The 25503-nt window shown below is 45.5% G+C and overlaps 1 protein-coding gene and 1 long non-coding RNA gene across 3 annotated transcripts in view; one reads left to right on the top strand and one right to left on the bottom strand.

Annotated features, from left to right (window-relative positions):
- The window catches only part of LOC144679930 (uncharacterized), an 871259-nt gene that overhangs the window by 323246 nt on the left and 522510 nt on the right, over positions 1-25503 (bottom strand). The window lies entirely within an intron of this gene.
- LOC144679927 (ALS2 C-terminal-like protein) overlaps positions 1-25503 on the top strand; it is a 144954-nt gene that overhangs the window by 59023 nt on the left and 60428 nt on the right. For both annotated transcript variants that reach the window (XM_078540901.1, XM_078540900.1), the window contains exons 8-12: positions 9565-9675; positions 11209-11279; positions 15094-15160; positions 21976-22178; positions 25212-25277. In XM_078540901.1, coding sequence (XP_078397027.1) covers positions 9565-9675; positions 11209-11279; positions 15094-15160; positions 21976-22178; positions 25212-25277 — 518 coding nt within the window. The remainder of the gene's footprint in view (positions 1-9564; positions 9676-11208; positions 11280-15093; positions 15161-21975; positions 22179-25211; positions 25278-25503) is intronic.

Genomic DNA, 25503 nt, shown 5'->3' with positions numbered 1-25503 from the left:
TGCATCTGAGAGAAGTCTGGCCAATGAAGTCAAAAAAGAGGCCGAGATTAAAGTCTGTGCTAGAAAGAAGGCGGCACATAGAAAGAAGATACAGAAATACCAAAAGGGCTTTAATTCTGGCAGCATATGAATACACTTTCGTACATAGGCCTGGCAATCAAATCAGAAACGCTGATGCCCTTAGTCGTTTACCTTTACAAGAAAATTATGAGCATGTCCCAGTTCCACAGGAAGTTGTTTTACTGTTAAATTCCTTAGATTCCTCACCGGTATGTGCTCGATGGGCTAGAGACAGGACAAGTCGGGCCCCAGTCCTATCTCAAGTACGAGAACAAGTGCTACGGGGCTGGTCACAGAAGCCAGTATCTGATGAATGGAAACAATACTTCAACAGAAGACGTGAAATAACCAGCCAGGATGGCATCTTATTGTGGAGACCAAGTGTGATAGTTCCTCCAGGGGGAAGGGAGCCACTTTTTAGTGAAATACATAGTGCCCATCCAGGAATTCCCCAAATGAAGACCATAGCATGCAGCTGTCTATGGTGGCCTGGGATGGATGGCGAAATAGAGAGTTTAATAAAGCACTGTGTGCAATGTCAGCAACTGCAAAAGTTGCCAGTGACAGCTCCATTATACCCATGGGAGTGGACAGGTAGACCCTGGGTACGGTTATCCATTGACTATGTTGCACGTTTCTTTGGAACAATGTTTCTGGTCACTGTTGATGCCCATTCAAAATGGTTGGACATATATGAGGTGAAATCATATGTCAGCCACTACAATTGCAAAACTACGTCAGAGTTTTGCCAGTCACGGACTACCAGAAATAGTCGTTTCTGACAATGGCATGGCATTTGCAAGTGCTGAGTTTCAACGGTTTATCAGCCTCAATGGTATCACTCGTGTAAAAACTGCACCATACCACCCTCCCTCAAATGGACTGGCTGAAAGGGAGGTTCAAATGTTCAAGGCAGGCATGAAAAAGCTAACAGGTGATTCCTTGGCAACCAAGCTAGCACGTTTTCTTTTTCATTACATGACTACCCCTCACACAACAACAGGTGTCACACCTGCAGATTTATTGTTGAAACGCCATCTCAGGATGAGATTGAGCTTAATAATGCTGAATTTAGAGAGGAAGGTGGAAAGGAGTCAGGGAAGCCAGAACACTGGACACGACTGTCATAGTCGTGAGAAGAAATTTACCATGAGAGAGTTGGTATACATGAAGAACTTTGGAGAAGAACTTTGGAGAAGGACCAAAGTGGTTACTGGGTGAAATAAGCGCAGTGACTGGACCTCTATCTTACCATGTGGGAGTGGAAGGCCAAGTCATATGGAGACATGTAGATCACCTGAGGAAGTGAGAAACAAATCACCAAGAATTAATTCCACCACTGTTCATGACCAGGTCAGCGTTTCCTGTTGAGAGTACTCGACCCAGTACAGACATGTCTGGTGCTCCTGTAAGAGTTGAGGATACAGAACTGCAGCACCTGATGTTCAGGCAACTCTGGAAATGGAGGTTCCTGACAAAACATTTCATGTTGTAGAGCTGAGGCGCCCTACATGCCTAAGGAAACCCCAGAAAGACTGAACTTGTAAATTACTATCAGTGTAAGTATTTTGTTGTTTTGAGAAAATTGTACTTGTAAATATGAAATTCTCACAGCACTGCAAGTTTCTCTTCTTCAAGTACTTATCCAGTTCTATTAAAACGTTATTGTTAAATGGTGTTAAATCTGTTTCCACCATCCTTGCAGGTTTTATGTTAAATTTTTTTCTCTTGTAGCCTCTGGTTCATTTACAAATTACCTTTAAACCTGTCCACTCTGGTCAGTGTGGCCCTTCTGCCAGTGGAAATATCTTCTTATTCACTGCATCATTGTCAACATTTTAAACACCCCTATGAAATCTCCCCTTAGCTTTCTCTGCTGCAAATATGTCCACCATAGCTTCTGAAGAGCATCCATGTAACTGAAATCTTTCATTCCTAGTATGATTCAAGTAAATCTCTTCTACACTTTCACTTAATTACTTCACATCATCTCTAAAATGTGATGCCCATATTTGGCCAGTTTAGGCCTAGCCAGTGTTTCCTAAAAGTTTCGCATAATTTTTTAAAAATTAATTCATGGGGTGTGGGCTTCACTGGCTGGGCCAGCATTTATCGCCCATTTCAAATTGCCCTTGAGAAGATGGTGGTGAGCTGCCTTCTTGAACCGCTGCAGTCCATATGGTGTGGGTACACCCACAGTGCTGTTGGGGAAGGAGTTCCAGGATTTTGACCCAGAGACAGTGAAGGAACAGCAATATATTTCCAAGTCAGGCTGGTGAGTGGCTTGGAGGGGAACTTCCAGGTGGTGGTGTTCCCATATATCCGCTGTCCTTGTTTTTCTAGCTGGTAGTGATAAGGGGTTTGGAAGGTGCTGTCTAAGGAGCCTTGGTGAGTTCCTGCAGTGCATCTTGTAGATGGTATACACTGCTGCCACTGTGCGTTTGTGGTGGAGGGAGTGAAAGTTTAAAGTGGTGGATGGGGTGCCAAACAAGTGGGCTGCTTTGTCCTGGATGGTTCAAACTTGAGTGTTGTTGGAGCTGCACTCATCCAAGCAAACGGAGAGTATTCCATCACGCTCCTGACTTGTGCCTTGTAGATGGTGGACAGGCTTTGGGGAGTCAGGACGTGAGTTACTCGCCACATGATTCCTAGCCTCTGACCTGCTCTTGTAGCCACAGTATTTATATGGCTGGTCCAATTCAGTTTCTGGTCAATGGTAATCCCCAGGATGCTGATATTGGGGGATTCAGCGATGGTAATGCCATTGAATGTCAAGGGCCGATGGTTAGGTTCTCTCTTGTTGAAGATGGTCATTGCCTGGCATTTATGTGGCACGAATGTTACTTGCCACTTATCAGCTCAAGCCTGGATATTGTCCAGGTCTTGCTTCATTTGGAAATGGACTGCTTCAGTATCTGAGGAGTCGTGAATGATGCTGAACATTGTGTAATCATCAGCGAACATCCCCACTTGTGACCTTATGGTGGAAGGAAGATCATTGATGACTATTTGAAGGCAGTTGGGCCGAAGACACTGCCCTGAGGAACTCCTGCAATGACGTCCTGGAACTGAGATGATTGACCTCCAACAGCCACAACCTTCTTCCTTCGTGCTCGGTATGACCCCAACCAGTGGAGAGTTTTCCCCCGATTCCCATTGACTCCAGTTTTGCTAGGGCTCTTTGATGCCACATTTGGTCAAATGCGCCCTTGATGTCAGGGGCAGTCACTCTCACCTCACCTCACCTCTGATGTTTGGCTCTTTTGTCCATGTTTGAACCGAGGCTGTGTGAGGCTAGAAGCTGAGTGACCCTGGCGGAACCCAAACTGAATGTCAGGGAGCAGGTTATTGCTAAGCATGTGTCACTTGATAACACTGTTGATGACTTCTTCCATCAGTTTACTGATGATCGAGAGTAGACTGATGGGGCGGTAATTGGCCGTGTTAGATTTGTTCTTTTTTTTTGTGTACAAGACATACCTGGGCAATTTTCCACATAGCCGGGTAGATGCCAGTGTTGTAGCTGTACTGGAACAACTTGGCTAGGGGCGTGGCAAGTTCTGGAGCACAAGTTTTCATTGCTATTGCCAGAATGTTGTCAGGGCCCATAGACTTTGCGGTATTCAGTGCCTTCAGCTGTTTCTTGATATCACATCGAGTGAATCGAATTGGCTGAAGACTGGCATCTACGATACTAGGGACCTCCGGAAGAGCCTGAGATGGATCATCCACTCGGCACTTCTGGCTGAAGATTGTTGCAAATGCTTCAACCTTATCTTTTGCACTGATGTGCTGGGCTCCCCCATCATTGAGGATGGGGATATTTGTGCAGCCTCCTCCTCCAGTGAGTTGTTTAATTGTCCACTACCATTCACGACTGGATGTGGCAGGACTGCAGAGCTTAGATCTGACACATTGGTTGTGGAATCGCTTAGCTCTGACTATCGCATGTTACTTATGCTGTTTGGCACGCAACTAGTCCTGAGTTGTAGCTTCACCAGGTTGACACCTCATTTTTAGGTATGCCTGGTGCTGCTCTCCTGCACTCTTCATTGACCCAGGGTTGATCTCCTGGCTTGATGTTAATGGTAGAGTGGGGGATATGCCGGGTCATGAGGTTACAGATTGTGGTTGAGTACAATTATGCTGCTGCTGATGGACCACAGCGCCTCATGCATTCCCAGTCTTGAGTTGCTAGATCTGTTCGAAATCTGTCCCACTTAGCACGGTGGTAGTGCCACACAGCACGATGGAGGGTATCCTCAATGTGAAGGCGGGACCTCTTCTCCACAAGAACTGTGCAGTGGTCACTCCTACTGATGCTGTCATGAATAGATGCATCTGTGGTAGGCAGATTGGTGAGGATGAGGTCAAGAAGAGTTCAGTGACCTGTCACGGGAATGCCTTTTGGAGGCCCGCCATGATACCTTCCACCTCCTCTCTTGCCGCAAGAGGTCCAGCTCACCACTCCGGCTTGGGAGGCGGTGGTAGTGGTGGTCAGTGCCAAAGCTGCACGGAAGTGGTTGGCCATCCAGAGGATGAATGGTGCCATCTGTACCGCCAGGGTAAGGCGACCATTTCATCACTCTAAACACACACTCACAAGGCCATCACATATTCACTGGCATCTCACTCACTGCCAGCTCAAGGAACATCACCACTCACTCCTTCACACACACCCTCACATCTCCATCTGGCCTCATCTCCTCTGGAGACTGCCTCCTCAGCTCTTACCATTTTGAGGCCACTTGCACAGATCAACATGTGCCCCCCCACACACACCCTGCGATGCCATCCTTCCCCAGTACACCTCTCGCCCTGCAGCCTCTTCCCTAGCCTGAGGCCACTGCTCTCCCTTCCCCAAGCAAGGCCTAGCCTTGCGGGCGTTGAAAAGCCACCCCCGCCTTATGGCTGGTCTGGTAGGTAGAGACCTGCCCGTGAGCCCCCCTAATAATGATTTGGTGCTGCCTGCGAAACCTGGCACTGATGACCACAAGTGCTGCCAAAAGCAAGGTAGGCAAACAAACCTCAAAGTCCCAAGTGACGTGCAGCTCGCCAGGTGAAACAGTTTGGCGTGATTCTGGATGATCCAGCATGGGGGGGCTGATTCTGGCAAGCAGGGCTTATAATGAGGTGCTAACGTATTGAAATTAAGTTCCCGATGCGCGGTGGTGGGTGGAGCGGACGATCACAAACTAATTTTATCACTATGTGAAACTGATTTTTGCGATCTCCTGATATTTTCTGCTCCCGCCCGCTATGACGCCCGCTGCAAACAGGACTGGACGATTCCACCCCAAGCTAGTGATTTATAAAGGCTTAACATGACTTCCTTGTTTTTCTATTTATAAAGTCACGTATCCTAAACATGTGTCTTATTAACTTTCCCTGTCATCTTCATGGATTTGTATTCTTGCAACCCATCCCATCAAAACGATACCATTTAGATTGTACTTATGATGTTTCTCCCAAGTGCATCATTTCAGAGTTGCCTGCATTAACTTGAAGCTGACATGTGTTTGCCTGTTTCACTGGTCTATGTCCTCCTGAAGTCTGCTACTAGCCTGCTCATTATTCACTATGTTGTCAAGTTTTGTATTATCTGTAAGCTTCAGAATTGTACTCCGTGTAGCCAAACCGAGGTGATTTAGAATAAGAAGGGCGATGGTATTAATACTGACTGCTGGGGGACCTTACTGTATGTTTCTCTCCAGTCAGAAGAACATTCACTACTACTCTCTGCTTCCTATCCCTTAACCAATTATGTACCCAGTACCACTGCCACTTTAATCCCATGTGTTTTATCTTCCAAATAAGTCTGTTATGTGGGACTTTATTGAATGCCTTTTGAAAGTCCATATATACAGTATCTGCTACACTACCTTCATAAACACTCAATTAAAAATCTCAATCCAGTTGATCAGGCAAGATTTGTTTTTAACAATCTGTGCTGGCTATCCCTTACTAAGCCATGCTTCTCTAAGTGACGTTGAATTTTGTCCTCGACAATAGTCGTTAGTAGTTTTCCCAGCACAGATGTTGGACTGACTGGTGTATAGCTACATGGTTAATACCTCTCCCCTTTTTTGAACAAGGGAGTAACCCTGAGCTTGTTCCATCTCCACCCTAGCGTCCCACAGGAACCTCATTTGCACCCCAGCTGGACTGGGTTGACTTGTTACCTTTGAGTGATGCCTGCTTATTTAGTACTTCTTTTCTATCTGTTTTTAATCCTGTACAGTATCTCTACTCCCACCTCCTCAACTGCAACATTATCTATTGTCTTTTGCGTAAAGAAGTGCAAAGTGCTGATTCAGAACTTCAGTCATGTCATCCCTCTTCAAAAGAAATTTTCCTTTTTTGTCCCTCAATCAACCCGACTATTAATTTAACTAGCCTTTTAATTTTAAATGTATAGAAAAGAGCTCTGTGTCCTTTTTTTTAAATGTTATCTGCTAATCTCATTCTCTCTTTGTTGCTCTTGTATCCTTCTTCAGTTTCCTCTTGCACTCCATATTCTACCTGTTTTTCCACTGTATTCTGTACCTAATTTGCCATAACCTTCCTTTCATTTACATCTCTCTGTCCTTGTCATCCAGGGAGCTCCAGCATCATATAGGACCAAACTACCTATTGAAGTCTAGTAGCGTGTCTGTATTTGAGAAAAATGCAATTCAGCTCCATTCTAGTTAATTGTTGGACATTAGAAAGTTGTAGGAACTTCTGCCAGAAGTAATATGATCAGTGGACAGATGCCAGTAAATTGTGCTGCCAAAGGTTCACAAACGCAATGCTGGCCACAGGCTATCAAAACATGTCTTTTCCCCTTTGTTCCCAACTTCCTATATTTGGAATGATAACAGAAAATGCTGGAATTCCTCTGCAGGTCAGGTAGCATCTGTGGAAAGGGAGACAGAGTTAACATTTCAGGTAAATAATCTTTCATCAGATGATGTTCAGATTTCCTGATGAAAGGTCATCAACCTGAAATGTTCATTTGGTTTCTCTCTCCACAGGTGCTGCCTGACCTTCAGAGTGTTTTTAAAAATTTATTAATTCATAGGATGCGGGTGTCGCTGGCAAGGCCAGCATTTGTCACCCATCCCTAATTGTCCTTGGCTTACCAGGTCATTTCAGAGGGCAGTTAAGAGTCAACCACATTGTTGTGGGTCTGGAGTCACATGTAGGCCAGACCAGGTAAGGACAGCAGATTTCCTTCCTTAAAGGACATTAATGAACCAGATGGGTTTTTACGACAATCGACAATAGTTTCATGGTCACCTGAGACTAGCTTTCAATTCCAGGTTAAAGCACATAATCCAGATTTCAAGCATTCTTTGTTTTTATTTCTGATTTCCAGCATCTGCAATATTTTGCTTTCCTATACTTGGATTTTAAATATGTTGAACCCCTTTTGGTAACTGACATACCGGTAGTCGGGCAGAATATTTGGTAAGGAGTGACATTTTGGTGCTGTGAAGGCTGCAGCCCCAATGGAGTGTGCTTTGCTACCGAATTTTCAATTTTGATATCCTGACCGAACAAAACAAAGAACAAAGAAAAGTACAGCACAGGAACAGGCCCTTCGGCCCTCCAAGCCTGCGCCGATCATATTGCCCGTCAACTAAAACGTTTTGCACTTCCGGGGTCCGTATCCCTCTATTCCCATCCTATTCATGTATTTGTCAAGCTGCCTCTTAAACACCACTATCGTACCTGCTTCCACCACCTCCTCTGGCAGGGAATTCCAGACACTCACTACCCTCTGCATAAAAAACTTGCCCCGCACATCTCCTCTATAGTTTTCTCCTCTCACTTTAAATCTATGTCCCTAGTAATTGACTCTTCCACCCTGGGAAAAAGCTTCTGACTATCTACTCTGTCCATGCCACTCATAATTTTGTAAACTTCTATCAAGTCGCCCCTCAATCTCCATCGCTCTAGTGAGAACAATCCGAGTTTCTCCAACCTCTCCTCATAGCTAATAACCTCCAGACCATGCAGCATCCTGGTAAACCTCCTCTGCACCCTCTCCAATGCCTCCATATCCTTCTGGTGATGTGGCGACCAGAATTGCATGGAATATTCCAAGTGTGGCCTAACCAAAGTTCTATACAGCTGCAGCATGACTTCCCAGCTTTTATACTCAATACCCCTGCCAATGAAGGCAAGCATGCCATATGCCTTCCTGACTACCTTATCCACCTGCATTGCCACTTTCAATGACCTGTGGACCTGTGCACCCAGATCTCTCTGCCTGTCAAAGCACTTAAGGGTTCTATCCCTCTGCCCGTCAATGCACTTAAGGGTGCGTCCTTGGCGATCTGCCCTTTGTATGTATCTGCGATGCTTGACACCATGCACTTTTTAACCCGCTTATTTTTCAGCTTTTCTTAACGAAGAGTGCTAAATTGCATCCACCTACCTTCCTTAACCTTTGCCCCTGCAACATCCATAACACCAGGTCTCAACCCCCATGGCATTACCCTTCAATTTCCAGGGCTACCTGGTGATGAATTTAGGGTGGGGGGTGGTGGGGCTGCTTGAGTTTGGCATACACCTGCAACAGGTGTGGACACAATTATATGCTAAAGAGCTGGAGGAACGCTTACAGCCTGTCTATCTCTTTTCTGTTCTGTGGCCTTGGGATGACCATGAAGCTGCTGTTGGCTGGAGAACCCTTACCCCTGGACCAGAGGACCCTTTTTTTCAATTTATCCATAGGATCTTCAGGACTGTAATCAGATAATAATTAACACTGAACACAAGAAGGAGATTTTGTTTGAGTTGACCAAAAGCTTGGTCAAATTTGAGCAAGACTTGAAAGGAGGAGAGAATGGTGATGAGGTGAAGAGGTTTGGGGAGGGATTTCCAGAGTTCACAGCATGGATGGCTGAATGCACAGGCACCGGATGTGAAGTGAGGAAAGTGGGGAATTGACAAGCCAAGATTTGGAGGAATGCAGAGTTCCTGGAGGGGCAAAGGGCTGGAGAAGGTTACAGATCTAGGAAGGTGATGGAGAAATTTAAGTATACAGATGAGAATTTTAATATTGACTGAGAACATATGTAGGTCAGCAAGTATGGATGATGGGTGAGCAGGACTTGTTATGTGTCAGGTTACAGCCAGCAAAGTTTCAGATGAGCTGGGCTCAGCGAAGTTGGAAGATGAGAGGCCAGCCAGAGCATCATTGGAATAATTGATTCTGATGGTAACAGAGGCACTGACTTAAAAGGCTCTTGAGTTATTTATCCATCCTGGAGCCACCAGGATCAGTGAGACTCCGTTTTATGCCCAATGAAGAATGGCTCAGTATCTGAAGCTTGCAGAACTGTACCCAATAAATGTCAAACTCTCCAAGTGAGAAGGTAGGAAGGGATACTGGAAAACATACTCTGTAATGTACACATTGTGGCATGTTGAGAATGACCTGCAATAGATCCATGTACATTCTTCTACAGTGTTTGTTTCCATGTTTGCTTACCCCAGATCTTTTCTTTTTAGGAGCTCCTGTTTCTTCCAGAGCGCCGTCTGAGGGAAGACAGCAAAAACATCCCACTGACCTCTCCAGATGGCAGGTGCTTGCTCTTCGATGACAGCCTGGTGATGATTCAGGTAAAGGGCTCAATATTCAGGGAAATGAACACAGTTTTGCTTGTTAATCTGGTTTTCTGCTCTGGTTTGCAAATAATGGAATGAAGAATACATGCCTACATGGAATATTGAATTCTTGGGAGAAAGTTACAGGCTGGAGCCTAATCAAAGTTGGAAATTTAGGTTGCATCCGAAGCCAGAATAGGGTGAATGCAAAGGTCTTGGAGGCTTGAAGTACTGGGGGTGTTAGAGATGGAGTGAGGCAAGGCTAGAGAGGTTTCAATACAAGGATGAGAATTTTAAAATTGAGGCATTGATGGACCAGCAGCTAATATAGGTCAGCAAGTACAGGAATGATGTACGAAAGTGGTTTGACCTGAATTAGGATACAGGCTTTGGAGGAGCTGAAGTTTATGGAGGGTTGGAAGAAAGGTCAGCCAGGAGAACACTGGAATTGTAGGCTGGAGATAATAAAAGCAGGGATGAGGTTTTCAGCACCAGAAGAGCTGAGGCAGGGGTGCTATTGGGCAACATTAAAGAGGTGGAAGTAGACAGTCTTTCTGATGGAGAGGAAATGGAGTTAGCTGAGTTCGATAAAGTAGGACACAAGCTTAGGAGCATTTTTGTTCAACCTCAGGCAGTGACCAAGAAGGGAAAATGGAATCAGTGGTTAGGGAACAGAGTTTGTGGCTGGGACTCGATGTTAAATTAGGAGAAAAGTTTTGTTTAGCTGATACTGGATGTTGGATGAGTAATCTGACAACACAAGGGAAGTGGTGGGACCAAGATAGGTTGTGGTGAGGTAGAGCCAGCTGTTGTCAGTGCTGTTTGATGACGTTGCCAAAGGATAGCATGTAGATGAGGAATAGAGGGCTAAGAATAGATCCTTGAGGAACTACAGAAGTAACAGTACAGAAGCGCGTGGAGAAGCAATTGGAGGAGTTCTTCAGCTATGACTGAGCTGATAATAATGGAATCAAATAAAGGCAGTCCCATTCATCTGGAAAGCAGAAAAGAGATGTTGGAGGAGGATGATGTGGTCGAAGGCTGTAGGTTAATAGAGAGGATGAGAAGGGATATAGTGCACCATGATCATAGTCAAGGAGGTTGCCATTCATGCCTCTGGTAAGGATCGTTTCAATGCTGGAATCCAATCGAAGGGGTCAACAGTTCAATTCAATAGTTACAGAAGATATTTTAGTGATGTTAGTTGAAGAATAAATATTGACTAGGAGACTAAAACTTGCATTTTCAAGTAGTTGCAATGGGACTTTTACATCTAGCTGACAGGTCAGATAGGGGCTCTGTTTAATGTCTCATCTCCCTTAGTACTGCACTGAACTAACAACTTAGATTATATGTTCTAGGACCTGGAATGAGATATGACCTACAACCTTTTACTTAAAGTTTGGTGTGCAACCGCTGACCAAAGGCCGACAGATCTCAAATGCGAACTGAGATTATAAACTCAGATCCTTCTTTGCTGCCTCTGGCATTATTAGTTGTAGATTTACTTACTTTACTTCAAGTTACTTTTTCCTTTCATTCTCCTAGGGTTGTGAAGGTAGCATCTACAAGCTTGACACGCTGTGGGTGGAAGCACTGGATAACATTAGCTCTAAAAGGTAAGGAGGAAGGGGTTTGGATTGTTGCTCAGTGTGCCCATGGGGAGGGGACACATGTATATCCTCTTCTCTTTGTACCAGACGTCATTTTAGTAGGGATATTATGAGCGTGCGTTAGAGGTGTGTGCAGAGTAGGTAGATCGTGATGGCAGTCTCCTGTAACACTGATTTAACAGTGTCCTCTGTTAAACGCTCGCAGTTGAACTTGAGAACAAGCTGGCTCACTGAGAGGAGGAGGAGGAGAAAGGTGCTCAGCAGGGGGCCATATCCAACCAGGGCCGTTAGAGAGCATTTCTCTTACCTTAACCTGAGTGGGGAACAGTGTGCATGACATTTTTGTTTTATGGAGGTGTTCACTAAAACCTGCCACCACTTGCAGGCAGACATGCAGCCTCACAGTAGGGCAAAGATGCCACTACCAATGGCTATGAAGGTGAACTTATCAATTAACTTCTTCACATCAGGATCATTCTAGGCTGGAGCAAGCAGTATCCTGAACATCTCCCAGTTTGCCATCCACTACTGTATAAGGAGGTGACTGACACACTGTATGCTATGAGAAGGGAGTTGGTGGGATGTACATAGGTGATGTGGTTATCAAGGTTGAATAGCTGGCAGTGGGTGCAAGCTGTGATATGGGTGTTTGAGGTTTGCAGCAGCGCCAAGTGTCTTATGGTGAGGTGAATTCATAAATGGTAGGTATGAATTGCGATTGATAGAGATTGTTGGGGTGTGATGCATTGAGCAGTTTGAGAGGCCAGTTTTGCAGTTGGTGGAATGTGGCATTTGAAATTGCATTTGCCTTGGCCGCCTGTGAGAGGCCATTGAAATTCCTTCAGCATTGCATCCAGTCCCCTGGCCTAAAGCCCTGGAATTGAACACATGGTTATCTGCTCCTAGTGTTTTCTTGGAGTTTGTCTGGAGGGCCTCCTTGTCCCCATATTGCTACAGGATCTCTCTACTCTTGTCCACATCATGCACAAAGGCCTCCAATTCTGCATTGGAGAACCTTGGAACCCATTCTCTGCCATGTTGCGCCATTCCTGCTTCTTTCCCAGGTTTACGTCACTTCTGCAATGAATTCCAGCATTTCCTCAGGACAAAAAGACACATCCCCTTTAAAAGCTACAGACTTGTTTTGAATAGAGCAGGCCAGTTTGAATTTGTGCTGGCTTCAAGATTTTGCACCCCCTATTTGGCGTGCAGCCACTCAAAAGCACACTTCTCGCTGTTACACACTGCAATCTGAGCAAACAGGCACAGGCTAATCATGCATCACAGTCTCTTGCACCTATTTTCAGGCCTTTTCCAGTTTTCCTCCTCATGCTTATTAAAGGAAATGATATTCACGGATGATTCAAACTATGATGCAAAGGCATGGTGTTAGAGTTGTTCTGCTCGGTTAAGAGGACGATAATCCACTGGGTCTACCCTAACCTCCTGTGACAATGGCCCAATTTTATCATCAAGTAAAAATTAATTCTACATCATGTCCAGCATTCTGGAAACATTACTCTTGGTTTTCATTACCTTGCATCTGCTCATCTGTCCAAAGACATGTAAGTTTCTATGGTACCAGAGGATGAACGTTTCATGATGGATCTGGGACATAATAAAAAGCTGTCTTAAATCCTGGTGGGTACAGGAAAGGTAAACATATTGTCATCAAACTGATATGTGTAAAGTTGCTATCAGTTATGTCACTTCTGTTAGCCATGAAAGTGTGGAGATTTGGGTTGATCAGTGTTTTCCAGAATACAGTTGCTAGCAGATTCTGGAAAAGCTACGTTGATTACAAAATAGGTTATGACCTTAAATAGACTCTTAATTATAACCACTTTTGCTAGCGATTGCAACAATAAAATTCTACCAAAAAGAAACCCCTGCTGAAAATACTGAATAGTTAATATAAATTGTATAAAACCCCTTGGGTCAGGCATCCAAATGTTCCACTTTATCCTGTGTGGAACTGGCAGCAGCATCTCAGCATATTTATTCTTGCTAGAAGATTGTGGATTCAAGGCCTTCTCTAGGAACTTGAATTTATAAGTTAATTTGACACACAGCTGCAATAGTCATAGAGTCATAGTCATAGAGGGATACAGCACAGAAAAAGGCCCTTTGGCCCATCGAGTCTGCGCCGGTCAACAAGTACCTAACTATTCTAATCCCATTTTCCAACGCTAGGCCCATTGCCTTGTGTGCCATGGCATCACAAGTGCACATCCAAATACTTCTTAAATGTTATGAGGGTTTCTGCCTCTACCACCCTTTCAGGCAGTGAGTTCCAGATTCCCACCACCCTTTAGGTGAAAAAATTCTTCCTCACATCCCCTCTAAACCTCCTGCCCCTTACCTTAAATCTATGCCCCCTGGTTATTGATCCCTCCACCAAGGGGAAAAGTTCCTTCCTGTCTACCCTATCTATGCCCCTCATAATTTTATACACCTCAATCATGTCCCCCCTCAATCTCCTCTGCTCCAAGGAAAATAATCCCAGTCTATCCAATCTCTCCTCAAAACTAAAACTCTCCAACCCAGGTAACATCTTGGTAAATCTCCTCTGCACTCTCTCTAGTGCAATCACATCCTTCCAATAATGCGGATTCCATAACTGCATGCAATCCTCCAGATGTGGCCTAACCAGCATTTTATACAGTTCCAGCATAACCTCCCTGCTCTTACCTTTATTAGCCGAGGCATAGAATATAAGTATCCCATATGCCTTCTTAACCACCTTATCTACTTGTCTCGCTACCTTAAGGGACCGGTGGACATGCACACCAAGGTCCTTCTCATCTTCAGTACTTCCCAGGGTCCTACCATTCATCGTGTATTCCCGTGCCTTATTTGTCCAGCCGAAGTGCATCACCTCACACTTATCTGGATTAAATTCCATTTGCCACTGATCAGCCCATCTGACCAGCCCGTCTATATCCTCCTGTAATCTAAGGCTATCCTCCTCACCATTTACCACCCCACCAATTTTTGTATCATCCGCGAACTTACTGATCAACCCTCCTGGGGGAGTGTTGTGTAGTTGATGAAGTAACTTCGCAGGAGGCAATCATCGCAGCTACATAACCTTCTAGTAGCAATTGACTTCTGTCATGAGGCGTGTCACCGGATGCAATCTGGTTATGTTAGGGTGAAATGTCTCACCCGACAGTTAAGAGAAAGGATCCTTCCCATCGGGTAGGGTTATCCAATGCAAGGATATCAGGGAACTGCCATCCAAAGAGCAATTATGGCCTTATCAGAATTATGTTCTGGAAGGCCCTGAGAATCATGAGTAAAGAAAGGGAGAGAAGTTTAGAATTTTTACTTTCTCCAGCCTGTGAGTGGTAAGTTGATGATTATCTAGTGATAGTTGGTGGTCCACTGAAGTACTGAAAATGTCCTGCAGCACTTCTGGATGGATCATACACTAGAATTATTGTTCACCTTAGATAAATGTTAAGCTAATTGTGTTGCTTCATCTCCTCCTCCGTACCATCACCCTCCTCCACACCCATCCCCCTCCCTCCATCTTCCTCACCACCCCGCCCTTGGCATAGCTCTTGTATTGGATGTTTTGCTGAAAGTATTTATGATGAATAGTGTCAGCACTCAGCCAAAGTTGGCAGCTGGCCAATGTTAGTGAAAATTCTAGAAATTTCTTGCTAACTTCTAAGCAAATCGCTGCCTGTGATTTTCCACAGTGTATCTCTAAACGTAATGATTTAGCCAATTGGTCCCAAAGTCTTTTCCACTCAGGGACTTGGAGTCACTTCCTGTATACCATATTGACAAAATGTATTTCTGTTTGGTTCAGAAACCAATTGAAGATCATTGTCCCAGAGGAAGAATTTATATTCACCATGCAAGATTCCCAGGATAAGGTGAGCAAAGAATTTGGACTCTGGCAAAAGTACAGGGGAGTGATTGGGGCCTTGTCACCTCAGGGACCTGAATTCCAAGGCAGTTTAGACCAATGGAATGGATGCCTACCATTCTGGCTGCCGTAAGATCCTTTGTGAAATGCGTTTTGCCACTCTGAATGGAATTACTGTTAGACCTAAGATTACATCTCAAAACTGTCCATAACTGACTCCAAACTTTAATTTTGGATATCTGTGTAGGAAATAAAAGTTCACTGATGATTTTGAGATTGAAGGGAGCACATACTTGAGGAAGATTTCTTCTGGTTGCTAGGTTAGTGACAACATGCAATGTTCACTGTTGTCACTTTGACTCTTTCGACATCATTCTGGCCTCTGAGTCACTCAAGGCCTTGAGAACATGATGTAAACTAATGCTCCAGTACAATTATAAGGGAATGCTTCATTAAAGTTATGTGCTTTGGATCAAATGTCAAGTCAAGGCTTTGCCTGCTTGGTTCAAGATCCCATTGTATTTGAAGAATTTGAGGAGGTTCTCCCAGTGTCTTTAATTGCATTTACGTCTCAACCAAAAGCAATTGCTGGTCATTATGTCTCTGTTGTTTGTGCAGCGTTACTGTGATCAAATTGGATAACAATGTAATAACAGTGACTACACTATAAAAGTAATTATTTAGCTTTGAAGCATTTTAGGGCATTCTGAGGATGAAATATGAAAAAAAGCTATTTCTTTTTGCTATTTCTCTTTCTAGTGAAAGCCTAAATTCATTATTTTAGAACACACTTGGAAATAGTGAACACAGGAATTCTTCCCAGAATGTTGATTTGAATAGACCCTAGGGTTAATTTTAACATGCCACTGGACAGAAAAGGGGGCCAGTGGATTTAAAATGAGACATTGCTTGCTGTGTATGTTCCACCCAGTTGAGTCATGGGGTGAAGAGTAAAAGACCCCAGAAAGGTCAGTAACTTATTTTTGTGGGGCCTGGCAAAACAGGAGTGTGAAGCCTGGACCTATCTACCTGTCTGTCAGTTGGGTTATTATCTGAGCCACCTGATATAATCTTGTGGAATATTGCCTGTTTGGACCATGCAACTTGTGAGCAACACATTAATAAGGCCAGGACCCCAAACTAGACTAGCCCTCTTTCTGATAGCATTGGACATTCAGCCCCTCATTCTGTTGGCTGACAGTCAAAATCTACCCTGTGGATAATCAAATGCTGCCACTCATTACCATGGGCTAAAATCTCCTAACCATTTGCATCCTTGCTTTGATGCAGCCAGAATGAACTTAAAATTCTTTTGTTTCGTTTGAAAATGATGTGAATGTGAAATGACAGCAGCATGTCATAGCTATCCATCCAAGACAATTTCTGGTAATATTCCGCAACACTCACTGGAACATTCTTGGTTTAGAGGATTATATCTGCCTCAGCTTTGAGTCAGGAAGGTTGCAGGTTGAAATCTGAGAGCGCAAATTCTAGGTTGGCACATTAGTGCAGTGGTACGACACTACTAGTGTACGGCTGCTCCGTTTGAGATGCAGTCTTTTGGATGAAATGTTAAACTTAGGTCCTGTTCGCACCCCTAGCTGCGTGTAAAATATTCCATGGCACTTATATGAAGCAAAGCGGGACAGTTTTTCTAATGCTGTATCTAACATTTATCTCCAGGGGCATTATAAAAAGCAGACAAACTGGTTAGCAAACTGGCTAGCAAACAATTACTGTTTGTATGTGTTATGGACAGGGTAGAGATGATAGGCATGGGTCCCCTTCTTTCTTCGCCTATCCACTGACCGAAGACAACGTGTTCAAAAACAAAAGGTGCTTCAACTCCTGAGTGCTTCAATTGTCAGGAACAGGAAAGTGATAGGTTGTGTAAACTTTAAAAGAAAAACAAACATTTATTCTTCAATATACACAACTACACCCACATTCACACTCAGGAAAAGATTGCAGTTACAAAAGTAACATGCATTTATATTTAAGATAAAGCAAAATGCTGCGGATGCTGGAAATCTGAAACAAAAACAGAAAATACCGGAAAAACTCAGCAGGTCTAACAGCATCTGTGGAGAGAGAAACAGAGTTAACATTTCGATTCCGTATGACTCTTTTTCAGAACTGAGATGAAGTAGAAATGTGATGAAATTTATACTGGGGTGGAACAGGTGAAGATGGATAGAAGGCCAGCAATAGGTGGGGGCAAAGGAAAGATTGACAAAGATATCATGAACAAAAGGACAAAGGGAGTGTTAATGGTGAGGGCTAAAGGAGGTGCTGATAATGGCATAAAGGTAAGAAAGCAGAATGTGATAATAGCAGAACAATAGTAGAACTGACGACTTGAAACCAGTTTGTGATCATCCGCTCCGCCTGCTTATGTCAGGCCGCGTTTCCCACCATCGGACGTCAGGAACCTCATTGTAATACATCGGCATATCACTATAAGCCCAGCTCGCCAGAAATGTCCCCCCCACCCCCGCTGGGCTGCCTGTCCACACCGTGATTGCATGCTGATGTGTTTCACAACAGCATATAAAAGGCATGCACTTGGCAGGCTGCACTTTGAGGGGAACTTGGAGGTGAGTACACAGTAATGTTGCGGAGTGCTCGCCTGGGTTACCTGTTGGACTTCAAGGTTGAAGTGCGTTGGGGGGGCGGGGATGGTGAGGGGAGTGCAAAGGTTCCTGCAGTTGAGGCACTTTGTGGGGGGCAAGGGCTGCCCTGTGGTTGAGGCATGTAGGGGGGGTGGGGTGGGGGGGCCAGAGCTGCTCAGCAGTCGAAGGTAGTGCACAAACACGTGTGGGATGAGGTCGCTGGTCGGCGAGGGAAGTGGCCCCACGTTAGGAAAACTTTGTATAAACTGACCATTCCTCTGCAGCTGAGACAGTTGAGGTGCAGACACATTGATATGATTGGAGTTGGGCCTCTAGCTTATCTGCCTACTCAAGCAACACAGAGGCATGAAAGTGCCACCAAATGCTCCAGAGCTTTTCATCCTTTGGGCACGGACTGCAAACTAATGAGCGTTTTAGTGGACTGCAGAACAATTGGACGACTGGGCACATTGTACAATCTCCTTGCTAAAGCTGGACATGGAGCAGTCACTGGTGGAGGCGTTCACAGCCTCTTGCAATGTCATCATTACGGTTTGGACCAATGTCCCCCATGATTCAAGCTAACAGTGCAACCTTGCAGTGTGAGTTAGGAGAATGTCTGTGCCTGAGCTGAGAGCACAGCATGCAGTCCAGTGGGTGAAGCTGCCGCCAATCGGTCAGGTGGAGTGGGGTGGAGGTGGGTGGGGTTTCGGGCAGCCGTGCAGCGCACTAAACTCTGGCCATCCAAGTGGTGGCCAGCACTCTCTGGGATGTGTTAAGAGGCCTACAGACTTTATCAAGACAGGTTCTTAATACACCCAAGCTAACCCACGCGTCTCTCTCTTTCATCCTGCAGGAGGAGTGCATCAGGATCATGGAGCCTGATGAACTAGCTGTATGCTTCGTGGCTTACAGAGAGTGAAGATGACTGAGAAGAGAGCGACTGAGGTGCCTGGTTGTTCAGAGGGAGGAGCAGCACCCTCTGGAAGAAGGGGTGGCTGGGGCTCCCACACACGCTGCCAAAGAGCCACAGTGAACATCTGGCCAATGCCTAGCTGGACCCAGGGTCTACAGATGCGGCCTTTATTCCTGCAGATGACTGAGAACCAGTGTCGCCGAAGACTGCGCATGTCTAGGGACCTGGTCGATTACATCTGCCAGCTACTGCAAGATTTGGCACCTTGGGGACATGGAGGGCATCCACTGCCAGTGGCTCTGAAAGTGACTGCAGCGCTCAATTTCTATGCCAGTGACTCCTCTCAGGGCTCCACAGGTGACCTCTGTGGGATATCACAAGCCTCCACCCACAAATGCATCCATCTTTGCGAGAGCACACAACTTTGTGTATTTCGCCTGGAACCAGGACAGCCAGGATGCAAGAGCGATTGGATTTTCCCAGATCTTGGGTTTCCCACAGGTGCAGGGTGCCGTTGACTGCACTCACGTGACGCTCAGATCTCCATTGTAATGTGCGGTCAACTATGTTAACCGCAAGTGATTCCATTTGCTGAATGTGCAGTTGGTGTGTGGCCACCACAAACGCATCCTGCAGATCTGCTCATGGTTAACAGGGAGTGTGCACGGTCTGGTGGAGCCCTGCAATATAGTCCACAGAGGGTTTCATGAATCATCATCGTCTGCTTCGCCCTTTATGACCTGGCACTGCAACCGGGAGAGGAACTGGCTGAGGAGGAGATGGAGGAGCTGGAGGTCTCCTCGGATGAGGAGGATGCCGATGGGGATTAGGGTGAGGAGGTCCTCAAAGGCAACGATGACGGAGATGAGGCCCTCGCACTCTCTGCTGGTTCAAGGTACATCACCATTCACTCACTCTCTCACACACACCCACCTTCATTGCCCTCACCCCGTCCATGGGACCACTCACCACCCACATGCCAGGCATACTTATCATCTGGCTTGGCAGGCATCTTGCTTACATTCTCTCCATCTCAACTCATGCAGGACAAGCTGGCACATAACAAGAGGGAGAGGTCGCAGACCTGAAATCAAGGTCCTCACAGACTTTGAAAACAGAGCCATCCAATTGACGGGTGAGGATCTGGACCATTCCTGTGCTGAGAGTGAGGTCGGCGCTGCTCTACCAAGTGAGGCGTCAACAGCCATCAGACAACCATGCTGTGGGTGATGTGTCCTGTTTCACAGGCTGCTGTCATGCACTAATTATCTCTCCTTGCTTTCACAGGCACATCTGGGAAAGAACTGCCAGAGTCCATGACCCAGGCCTTCCAATCAAGCCCTGAAGACACCTCTGAAGAGGAATCTGGAGACACCCTCCTTGAAGTCCCGTCACAGCGCTCACCCACACCCTCCACCAGCGCAGAGACACACACCTTGGTGGGACTTAGCTTTAGAGTAGCATTGGGATCACAATCTGATGAGCACATCGCACTGTCTGATCCGCAGCAGGCGGCGGCAGGGAATTCCCAGATGTCAGCCATGTGGAGGACTGCTGGAAGCAGAAATTTGCTGAGTCTGAGTCAGATGACGAGCCTCTGGACTCGGTCATGTCACAGTTGCTGGAGCTGCAAAGGCAAGCTCGGGAACATCAGGAAGGGATGGCCGCTGCACGCCTCAGATTGCAAGGCATGATGGAGGATTCTGTCCACCTTCAGGCATGCTAACGCACCGAGGTCAACACTGGCAGGATGGCGGCCGCCATGGGGACCTTGGTCCACGACGTGTCTCCTGCACTGCTGCGCAGGCTCAACTCCATCGCTGATGCCATAGTTGGCCTTCAACAGTGTGTACATGAGAGGGGTGTGGGGCAGCTCGATCTCACTCCAGCTACCCCTTCTTCTCTCGGAGTCATCCAGGGGCCCTTGGGCAACCATAGAGAGGAGGATCAGCAGGTGCACTCCCCTGGGGTCATCCATCAAGGTGACTCTGGCAGTAAGTGAGGGCTCTGTGCATGTGTGATGGGTTTGTCAGTATGTGTGTTGAAAGTGATGAGAAGAGTGACTTACCCTGGCGGAACAGAGGAGATCATTCATCCTCTTGCGGCACTGGGTGACTATCCTCTTTGAAGGGCGTTGGCGCTGACCACCACTGCCACTGCCTCCCAAGCTGGATTAGTGAGGTTGCTGCCCATTCTACGGCCAGAGCTGGGATAGAGAACATCATGGCGAACCTCCGAAAGGCACTCGAGGGACAAGTCATTGAACCGGGGGGCTGCAGTCTTTTTGCCTTTCAGGGCCATGTCTTCTTTGCAGCAGTTGTGGGCTGGAAGCTTTAAGAGGTGTGCACGTGGCTGCACTTTAAATATGGCGCCCGGCTTGCTGAAGCGGCGAGGTGATGTGTGGCTGGTGAATGAGAGCCTGCCCACCATGGCAAAGGCGTGTTTCCCGTGAATGCATAATTAATGTAACAGGTTTGGGCGTGAAAAGCAACATCGTTTTACCAGCCCGCTACTGCACTTAATGCAATTCAGGGACATTTTCTGCCCCTTTTCCCTATCATTTGACCAGAGCATCTTTTCCCATTGTCCTGATCAATAGTTTCTGATAGTTCAGTCATTGTCAGACAATGTTTTCAAAGTCTGTGAGGACCTTGCTTTCAGGCAGTTGTCCACCAGTCTGCGACCTCTCCCTCTTGTTGTGTGCCAGCTTGTCCTGCATGAATTGTCAGACAATGGAGTCTTAATGTCACATCCACATGCCATCTTGTTAAAATAGAGCTTTTCACACCCATTGTTTCTGGATTTCTTCTGGTTACTACATTCGTGACAACATGCTATGTTGTAGCAGAGGCTGCAAACAGTATTGTGAACCCAGTATTTTTAATTAGTTAGAGAAATGCAGCTGTTATCACAAGAAGGAGCATTTTAATGACTTTGCCAAGGCTTGTCCAGTCACGAAAATTAGCTCAGTGTTCTTACAGTTCCATGTATTGGCAAGAAAAAACATCACCTGACCTCTCAACTTCATTTTGTGTTTGGGAAGTGTCCATTTTCTGATTTATACTTCATAAGTTACTATTTATAGTTCATAACTTTGTATTGCGTGAGTGTGACAGTACAACATTGTTGTAAGCTAATTGACTGCTGTTTGTCTAATATACAACAGCGATTATACTTCATAACATACTTTGCTGTAAAGAGCTTTGGGATATCCTGAGGTTGCGGACAGTGCAATTTAAATGCAAATTATTCTCACATATTTACCCCACTGCATTCTGTTCTTGTGATTCACAGATGGTATGGCTTTGGAAGCTGAGCCAAGCCATTCGGCAGCACCTAGATGGCAAGCTGGATTTCCCTTTGTGGGGTGAAGATGGTGCGGAGAATTCATGCAATGTGCCTGCTTGTCGTTTTGCTGCCTACACTTTTATCAATAATCCTCGATTTAAGGATGCAGTCTATGAGGGAGACTGGTATCAGGGGAAACCCCAGGGCAGGTATATGTTTGCTTAGAGTTTCTTAGCGTTTTCAACCAAGGTCTAACTGTGAAGAACCAAACTGAAAAATAGGCTTGGCATATTTGGACGGTTTATCATGGTGCAGAGTTTTCTGAGCAAAATTAAACTTTGCTGCTTATTGGCTGTTCAACTGATCTATACCTGTACAATGGAATGTCCTTTATGTGCTCCCATTAAGAGCATTTATAGCAAATTGTGAGAAATGGCAGGAGTGAGAGTGAAGCACAACGCAGGGAGCAAGGAGAGAGGTACATTGAATCAGCTGTAGGGAGCAGTGAGAGAGGAGCATTATCAGCTGGGAGCAGCGAGAAGAGAATTGATCAGATGCAGGGAGCAGTGAGAGAAAAGGAACATTGATCAGCTCTAGCATCAGCATTTGTATTATGCTTCTCCAGCTGTCTTGTTTCTTTTTAAATCTTTTGCCTAACTCCATAAAATATCTGAAAAGTTTCTTAGTGGTTAATGAAGGTTCTTTCTGTCTAGCTGTATTACTTCTTGATCTGTCCACGTGCCCATAGCTACATATTTAATATCTTGTTGGGTGAAATGTGTTTCTCATCACAGGTTAAGGAAAATATCATGAATCAATCAGCTTTATGACATAATCAAGTGAAGTCAGTGTTTTCTCTAAGAAAAACAAAAATACCTGGAAAAACTCAGCAGGTCTGACAGCATCTGCAGAGAGGGATACAGTTGACGTTTCGAGTCCGTATGACCCTTCATCAGAACTAAGACATACAGAAATGAGATGAAAAATAAGCTAGTAGAAGTGGGTGGGACAGGAGAGCTCGAAAGGGGGCCAGTGATAGGCGGAGTCCAAGAAGGAGAGAGTTCATGATCTGAAATTGTTGAACTCAATATTCAGTTCCTTTGCCTCCGTCGCATCTGTTCTGATGATGCCACTTTCCAAAACAGTTCCTCTGACATGTCTTCCTTCTTCCTTAACCGAGGTTTTCCACCCACAGTGGTTGACAGGGCCCTCAACCGTGTCCAACCCATCTCCCGCGCATCCGCCCTCACACCTTCCTCTCCCTTCCAGAACCATGATAGCGTCCCCCTTGTCCTCACTTATCACCCCACCAGCCTCCGCATTCAAAGGATTATCCTCCACAATTTCCGCCAACTCCAGCATGATGCCACCACCAAACACATCTTCCCTTCACCCCCCCGGCGGCTTTCCGCAGGGATCGTTCCCTCTGGGACACCCTGGTCCACTCCTCCATTACCCCCTACACCTCAACTCCCTCCCACGGCACCTTCCCACGCAACTGCAGAAGGTGCAACACCTGCCCCTTTACTTACCCCCTCCTCACCGTCCAAGGGCCCAAACACTCCTTTCAAGTGAAGCAGCACTTCACTATCACTTCCCTCAATTTAGTCTACTGCATTCGCTGCTCCCAATGCGGTCTCTTCTACATTGGAGAGATCAAACACAGACTGGGTGACCGCTTTGTGGAACACCTTTCGGTCTGTCCGCGAGCATGATCCAGACCTCCCTGTCGCTTGCCATTTCAACACACCACCCTGCTCTCATGCCCACATGTCCGTCCTTGGCCTGCTGCAATGTTCCAGTGAAGCTCAACGCAAACTGGAGGAACAGCACCTCATCTTCCGACTAGGTACTCTACAGCCTTCTGGACTTAATATTGAGTTGAACAATTTCAGACCATGAACTCTCTCCTCCATCCCCACCCCCTTTCCGATCCCCCTTTTTCCAATAATTTATATATATTTTTTTACAACTATTTTTTCTCTTCCCTCCTATTTTTAAATTTATTTCGATCTATTGTTTCATCTCAACCTTTTAGCCCATTTTGATCCCTTCCCCCACCCCACCTGCACTCAGGCCATCTGCCACTAGCTTGCTTCCCTTAATGTCCCCATTAGCACATCCCTTAGATAATATCACCGCCGTCAACACCCCTTTGTCCTTTTGTCTATGACATCTTTGGCAGTCTCTTCTTGGCCTCCACTGCTGGCCCCCTATCGAGCTCTCCTGTCCCACCCCCTTCTACTAGCTTATATTTCATCTCATTTCTATATGTCTTAGTTCTGATGTAGGGCCATACGGACTCGAAACGTCAACTGTATCCCTCTCCGCAGATGCTGTCAGACCTGCTGAGTTTTTCCAGGTATTTTTGTTTTTGTTCTAGATTTCCAGCATCCGCACTATTTTGCTTTTATCTCAGTGTTTTCTCTACTGATTGGCTGAAATGCCATCCTTTAGAACTGTCTTTCACAGTTGTTGACCTATTTTGCTGATGTGGTCCCTAACTCCAGAACTGACCAGCTTGCAGGAGTATAGATAAATTTAGTACTGAAAAGTGTAAACTAACGGTGGAAATAATCTTGTAATTTTGTTTACAAGTTTATATTTATGTTTGAAATAATAGGTTTTATAAATATGGCTTTGGCATGCGAAAGCAAGAGTTAGCATTACCTTAAAAACGAAATTACTGGTTAGGCCGCAGTTAGAACATAGTCCAGTTTGATTGCCTTTCTTGAGGAAGGTGAGCAAGTCTTTGGAGCTGGTGCAGAAAGTGGAAGGCACTGCCTGAAAGGATGAATTCAGGTTCAGTCATGACTTTTAAAGACAACTGGATAGATACTTGAAAAGGTAAACATTTTCAGGGCTATGAGAAAATTGGAAATTGCGGGAGTTTTTTCAAGAGCTGCATAGGCATGATGGGTGAATGATGCCTTCTGTACTGTAAGATTCTATGAAGAGAATTGGCAAAATGATAAATTCTGATTTCTGCAAGTGGACCCACCCAGTGAAGAATTTTCACTCGTAGAGTATGCAAGTCTATAGATCGTGGGCTAATGAGCCCTGATTGCTAGAAATTTTTGGTTTGTGGATCTGCAATTCCTGACCTGCGCTTCCTGCCAATGCTGTTTATGAGCCCGGTTGCAGAATCATCGCCTTCATTACAACTTTGGCACCATCTTGAATTTTTTGGGACTAAGGATGCAGGTGGCAGAAGTCAGTAACTGGTATTTTCATTGCTTTAGTGGGATCATGAAATGGCCAGATGGACGAAATTATGCTGGAAATTATGAAGAAGGTCAGGAACATGGGTAAGGAATGTCAAGACTGCCTACTTCTACCTCCATAACATTGCCTGACTGTGCCTCTGCCTCACTGTATCTGGTGCTGAAACTCTAATCCAAGCCTTTTTTTAACCTCTAGGCTTGACTGTTCTAATGATCACTTGGCTAGCCTCCCATCTTCCACCCTCCAGAAACTTGAGGTTCATCCAAAACTCTTGCTACCCATATCCTAACTTGTACCTATCATTGCTGT

The sequence above is a fragment of the Cetorhinus maximus genome, chromosome 4 (assembly GCF_964194155.1).
Source record: "Cetorhinus maximus chromosome 4, sCetMax3.hap1.1, whole genome shotgun sequence".
In the NCBI taxonomy this organism is placed as follows: domain Eukaryota; kingdom Metazoa; phylum Chordata; class Chondrichthyes; order Lamniformes; family Cetorhinidae; genus Cetorhinus; species Cetorhinus maximus.
This window is presented reverse-complemented; position numbering and strand designations above follow the sequence as displayed.